Consider the following 6,467-nt stretch of genomic DNA (forward strand, 5'->3'; position numbering starts at 1 on the left):
CTGAGTATATTAACAAACTACTTATATAACTGTTTAGAATGTATCTATTTGAAAATGAAAAAGTCGTTCCTAGCTTGCATGATGCACAAAAACAGGCAGAAATTGAATTTAGCCCATGGGCTATAGATTGTTGAGGCCTTTTCTAGGACATGAAAAGTCAAGAGAAGTCTATGGTAGAGAATACCTCCTATGGGTATGTCTGTTGCTATGTCTGACTAGCATCCATTCCTCCTTTCAGTGGAATCAGATTTTCCCATCATGCCCCATGCCTACCAGTTCTTAGTCTGATTCCAAACATGCTCCAGGGGAAGGTGTTCCCTAGGCCAGGCCAATGAGAGCATCACATTTTGTTTGGCTTCCATGATTGGCTTCCCAGGTTGGATACAAGATCCAAGCCAGCCAATCAGTTCCAATCAGAGCAGTCCTAAGAATTTGCTTGACTGGTTGGCAATGAGTTTTCACTCTTTTCCTGATGGATATGATACTGTGAATATATCAGCCTGGCACTACCAGGAGTCACCTTAGGGACAGAGTCTCCTGGACACTGATTCTAGCCAAGAAGAGCACAAAGCTGACACAGGACAAGGAGCCACCTTCCATGATGACATCATTTGCACACACACTCACACACACACTCCATACTTGATACTCAACCTGTGCTCCACTGACCAGAAGCACTGGCATAACTTAGGAGCTTTAACAAAATACCCAACCCAGACCTCCTAAATGAGAATTTGCATCTGAAGAGAATCGTCAAGTGACCTATATGCACGTTAACATCTGAGAAACACTTTTCTAGACTTTTAAAGTTACCTGAGCTGGTGAATTCATCATGCTTAAGCCAATTTGAGTTGGCTTTTCTGTCACATGTAACTCAAAGAATTCTAAATAATATATTTCTTAACCCAGTGTCAATAAAGCCTGCTCATTCCAATTTCTAATGCAATTATTCACTCAGTTGTGTCCCATTCTTTGAAACCACATGGACTGTAGCCTGTCAGGCTCCTCTGTCCATGGACTTCTCCAGGCAAGAATACTGGAGTGGATTGCCATTTACTTCTCCAGGGGATCTTCTCAACCCAGGGACAGGTCAAGGGTCTCACACATGGCAGGCAGATTCTTTACTGGCTGAGCCAACAAAGCTGAACAGAAATTAGTTTTTGAACATCCACACCAGACTCCATGTCCGTGAAAGTGAATTCTGGCAAAAACAGTTGGAGCTACACTTTAGAATACTCTCCCCATGCCTTTGAAATGCCATCATCTTTACATCTCCTAGAAGGGGGTCTTAACACTTGTGCACAAGCCTAGGAATGGCTCTTGAGAATAGTTTCAGGGCTTGGCAGACGTGGGTGAGTGATCCTTCTAGCCCCTTACCATTCTCTCTCTCCCTTCCTCATTTCCAGCTGTACAGGGAAGTTGGAAACAGGGATTTGAATGTACTGTATTTGTGCTGTGTTCTATTTGTGTCAATTATATGTTGATTTCTTGTGCAATGAGACAGAGACCAGGGTAGTCATCTAACTTTTCCTCTGCACCTATGTTTCCCAGACCTCTTGAAATCTGATGGGGCCATGGGGACTCCTTCTGTCCAAGGATGTGTGTGAAAGTGTCATTTGTAATCTGTTGGCCATTGCTTAAAAGAGCTTGCATGTGACTCAGACTGTTCCTCTATCTTTGCCTCCAAGAAGGCCATGTTGTTTCTGCCGTTTTAGCTGCAAGATGATGACATATCCATCAGCCTAGATCCCAGAGGGACTGCCTGGAACAGAGCCCCCTATCATCTAAGCCATGTGGTATAAGCAAGACCAACCTAGGTTGCATGAGGAACCTAAGATTTGGGGGTGGTTTACACCAGCAGCAAACCACACTCATCCTAATAATGTAGTGGCTTAAAGCTTCCTTATAAAAGGGGAACAGAAATAAAAAGAACTGGTGTAGAGTTCGAGAAGAAAAAGTAAGTAAATACTATATATCTGGCACAGGGGAATAGCAAATGTCATAAAATAGCAAATGTCATAAAGCCAGTATAAAATTAGCTGAAGTTGAGAAAGGCTGGATTAATGAAAAGTAGCGACTTCCAAGCGGGTAGGAAGATGGAAAACTTTGAATGCAAACATCCCATAAAACAATTGCAGCCAACATCCTGGGGAAGCTAAGAAGGACATCAAGGTGCAATCAGATAGCTGAATGCAGGTGCATCCATGCTCGCAAAAGTCTTACCATGGCCAAGGGCACGATGCCAACCAGGTCCTTCTGGCTGATGAAGATCTCTGACACTGCGATGTCCGTGGTCCCCCTCCGTGGGTATTCCACTTGCCAGGTGATGGGCTGGCTCCCTGAGAGGCTGCTGAAGCTGGCGATTTCAAAGTTCATCTGCACAACCTCATTGAATAAACTGCTGCTTCTGGAAGAGAGCAAAGGAAAAGAGCTTTAAGTTGACTTTGTTTGGTGGCAAAACCTTTCAATCCCTTGGCTTACTCCCTCACAATTATAACTAGAATACAAGGATAAAGCAAATGCTTTTCAGGCATAGCACCGGGGACTTGACACGGCTTCCCTGGTCTTTCAGAATCTACCTGCAGTGCAGGAGACCAGAGTTCAAGCCCTGAGTCAGGAAGATCTCCTGGAGAAGGGAATGGCTACTCACTGCAGTATTCTTGCCTGGGAATTTCCATGGTCAGAGGAACCTGGCAGGCTAGAGTCCATATGGTTGCAAAGAGTTGGACACGACTGAGGGACTAACACTTTCACTTTTTTCTTTCATATGTATTTTTAGCAAGCTTGTCCCAGCAATTCTGCTGCTTCAGAAATGGCCGACAGTACAAAGATCTTAGTTTTCACATGACAAAATGAAGGCCTAAGTAGCATAAATCGCTCATCAACCACACAGCTAGTTAGAGGCAGAAAAAGCTGAATGTAGAATCTCCCATAGATTTCATTATTTTAGATCCATTACCTGGTTTCCATTGCTGTTGTTTTTGTTTTAGTCACTGTGTCTGACCCTTTTGTGACCCCATGGACTGTAGCCCACCAGGCTAAAGCCTAAACATTCATTATCTGGCCCTTTAGTCAAAAAGTTTACTCTTTCTGTGGGATTTCCCAGGCAACAGTATTGGAATGGGTTGCCATTTCCTTCTCCAGGAGTTCTTCCTGATCCAAAGATCAAATCCATGTTTCCTGCATTGGCAGGAGGATTCTTTATCACTGAGCCACCTACATGAATCTGAGCAAACTCTGGGAGATAGTGGAAGATAGAGGAGCCTGGCATGCTACAGTCCATGAGGTTGCCAAGAGTTGTACACGAGTTAGAGCAAGACTGAGCGAGAATCACGTCTTCCAATTCCCAGCTCTGTGCTCTCAAAAACATTCTGCTCTAATGCAGTTGGGGAGTTGAGTATGGAATTACAAGACACCAGGAGAGTTTCTCCTGGGCAGAGATGAACAAACTGTGGTCTGTTGGCCAAACCGAGCCTGCTGCCTGTTTTTTTGTAAATAGCTTCTTTGGAATTACAGCCCTGCCTACTGGTATTTTGTCTCTGGCTGTTTTTGTGTTATGAGCACATGACTGAGTAATTATGTCAGGTAGTATATATCCTTAGGAGCCTAAAGTATTCATTATCTGGACCTTTACTGGAAAAGTTTGCCAGCCCTTGTTTTAGGAGGTTAGAGAAGGGAAAATGGGAGAGGTTTTCTGGAGCTACTGAAACAAAAGAATCAATATTGGTAGAAACAAGAAAGAAGAGCATACCAGGCATATAGCTGGGTTTGTAGGGTGGGCCAGGGAGATTTTTCTGACTCTGTTGTGACTCCATGGACTATAGCCCACCAGGCTCCTCTGTCCTTGGGATTTCCCAGGCAAGAATACTGAAGTGGGTAGCCACTTCTTTCTCCAGGGGATCTTCCTAACCCTGGGATGGAACCCGGGTTTCCTGCACTGGCAGGTGGATTCTTTACCACTGAGTTACCTGGGAAACCCTGAAGCCAGGCTGAGGGACCCCCAGTGCTGTTTGCCTCTGGGCTGAATATTGGAAGTGGTGGGCCAACAGTTAGCATTTTTCTCAGCTGGCAGCTACTGGGCATGCCTTGTGCTTTCAGGTGAATTGAGGGGGATTTTCCATGGCACATCAAGAAAGAAACGCCAAAGATGGTAACACTGTATCTCAAGCATGTGCTGGGACCACTGTCAAGAGTGATGGAGACCCTTCCCTTTGCTGGGGATGATCATCAGTTAAGGATGCACGTACTCAATCTTCACAGCTTGCCCAAAAGCCAGAAAGTTTGCTCCTCACTCTGTTACCCTTAGCCCTGCTCAGTGGCTGGGATGAGAGGTTACCAGCAAGGTTGTTGTGCCAACCAAAGCACCTGGCGGGACTCCTGAATCTCCCTTCCAGTACTCTGGGCTGGAAGAGGGGCCCTGAGGATAGCAATTTCTGAGATGCTGGCCATCCCTTTGGGAGGGCAAACCAACCCAGTGTCTGGAACCTCAAGTCATGGTCTATACAACATCAAGGGTGATTACTGGGACTTCCCTGGTGGTCCAGTGGCTAAGACTCTGAGCTCCCAGTGCAGGAGGCCTGGCTTAGATTCCTAGTCAGAAAACTACATCCCGCATGCTGCAACTAAGAGTTCGCATGCCACAACTGGAGATCCCACACGCCAAAAGGAAGATTGAAGATCTTGAGTGCCACAACTAAGACTTTGCACAGACAAATAAACAAACTTTTTTTTTTTTAAAGGGTGAATTATTTGCCTTGGAAAATGAGCGAGACGTGTCTGGAACCTGGAGTGTTTCCAAACTCGGAGACCTCTTGGAGTTCTTGGTTCAGCAGGTAAGGCCTGCAGGAATCTAGGTCTGCTCAACTTCTAGACATCCTTCCTGCACACTCTGGCCAGCCTCTCCTTTCACTGGGCTAAAGACATCTCTCATTTCAGGGGTTTTCACCTTGCCTTCTTAGCAAGAACACTCATCCTTGGTATCTCCTTATCTTCAGAAGAGCTGGCCACTGGCTGTGCTTGCTGGGGGACACAGCTATTGGTTATTTGACAGACTATTCAATAAAATTCACTTTTTGAGTACTGCATGTGGCCAAAATCCAGTTGTCCAAAGATCCTATTGTGGCCCCGAAGGAACGCTTACACTGAGAATAATGCTGGGGAGTTGGCCACGTGCCTTTAACTTATCTCTGTCTTTGGGGTGGAAGACCCCTGACCTAAATATGATGTAGAGTGGTGATTTCCCAACTGTGGTCCATGGGACCCTTAGTGTATACCCAGGGGATGTGACGATGCTGGCTATGGGGCCGAAATTGGTCCTTAAGATACTCCTCTCCTCCATATCGCAACCACTACGGCTAAAGCACATTCAGTGATACATGTAAATATTGGGCATCCAAGGAGTAGTTTATTTTTTTAATATTTATTTATTTTAATTTTAATTTTTGACAGCATTGGGTCTTAGTTTCAGCACGTGGGCTCTTTCATAGTGGCTTATAGCTGTCTCTCTAATTGTGGCCCATGGGCTCAGTAGTTGCAGCAAGAGAGCTTGGCTGCCTCATGGCATGTGGGATCTTAATTCCCTAACCAAGGATGGAACCCACGTCCCCTGTGCTAGAAGGTGGACTGTTAACCACTGGACCACCAGGGAAATCCCAAGAAGTATTTTATTGAAGAATGAAAAAAGAAAGGAAGTGGGAAAAGGAAGGAGAGAATAGAATCTGTGACTCTATGGGTTCTATTCTCATGAAGTGTAGAGAGTAGAACCCGTAGAAGATGACCCATGACTCTTTCAGGGGAATATAGCCAGTGTCATGACCCCTATGCTGCCACTGCCAAACAGACTTTTTGAGCATAAGGTCAAAAGGTCACCTGTTACTGGCATCACCTGTTACTGGCTGGGTTACTTGGGGCAACTCTACCCTCTTTCCCCTACTTGGCAAGTGGGAACTCAAATCCTTTCCTTTTCATGGAGTTGATATGAGGATTAAATAAACGAGCAAATATGTCTCAGGCACTTAGAACAGAACTACGAAACATCAGTAAATGTGAGTTCTTCCTGATTTTAGCAGGATTTGACACTATGTTCCTTCTCTGTGACTTTAGATTTGGTCTAAAGCCACCTTTAAAGCATACCTCTTTAAGAACTTCCCTGGTGGTCTAGGGGTTAAGAATCTGCCTTCCAGTGCAGAGGACACAGGTTCAATCACTGCTCCAGGAATTAAGACCCCACATGCTGTGGGGGTAACTCAGCCCAGGCGCCACAACTAGAGTGGCCTACATGCCACAATTACTGAGTCCAAGAACTCTAGAGCCCATGTGCTGCAAAAAAGACCCAGCACAGCCAAAAAACAAAACAAAAAAACATGCCCCTATAGGGCTGATCTAGGAGTTCCGTGAGAACAAGTCAGACTGTAGATGTTGATTCTCTGCCATTCATCATGAACTGGAATCTCTTCAGATTTGTATAC

The 6,467-nt window shown here is 45.2% G+C and overlaps 1 protein-coding gene across 1 annotated transcript in view; it reads right to left on the reverse strand.

The window, feature by feature from the left end:
• Positions 1 to 6,467, reverse strand: part of TMEM132C (transmembrane protein 132C) — a 176,010-nt gene that overhangs the window by 90,840 nt on the left and 78,703 nt on the right. Inside the window, exon 2 of the mRNA XM_010841265.1 lies at positions 2,224 to 2,407. Coding sequence (XP_010839567.1) covers positions 2,224 to 2,407 — 184 coding nt within the window. The remainder of the gene's footprint in view (positions 1 to 2,223; positions 2,408 to 6,467) is intronic.

Source organism: Bison bison, unplaced genomic scaffold, assembly GCF_000754665.1.
Source record: "Bison bison bison isolate TAMUID 2011002044 unplaced genomic scaffold, Bison_UMD1.0 scf7180017864160, whole genome shotgun sequence".
NCBI classification, from domain to species: Eukaryota; Metazoa; Chordata; class Mammalia; order Artiodactyla; family Bovidae; genus Bison; species Bison bison.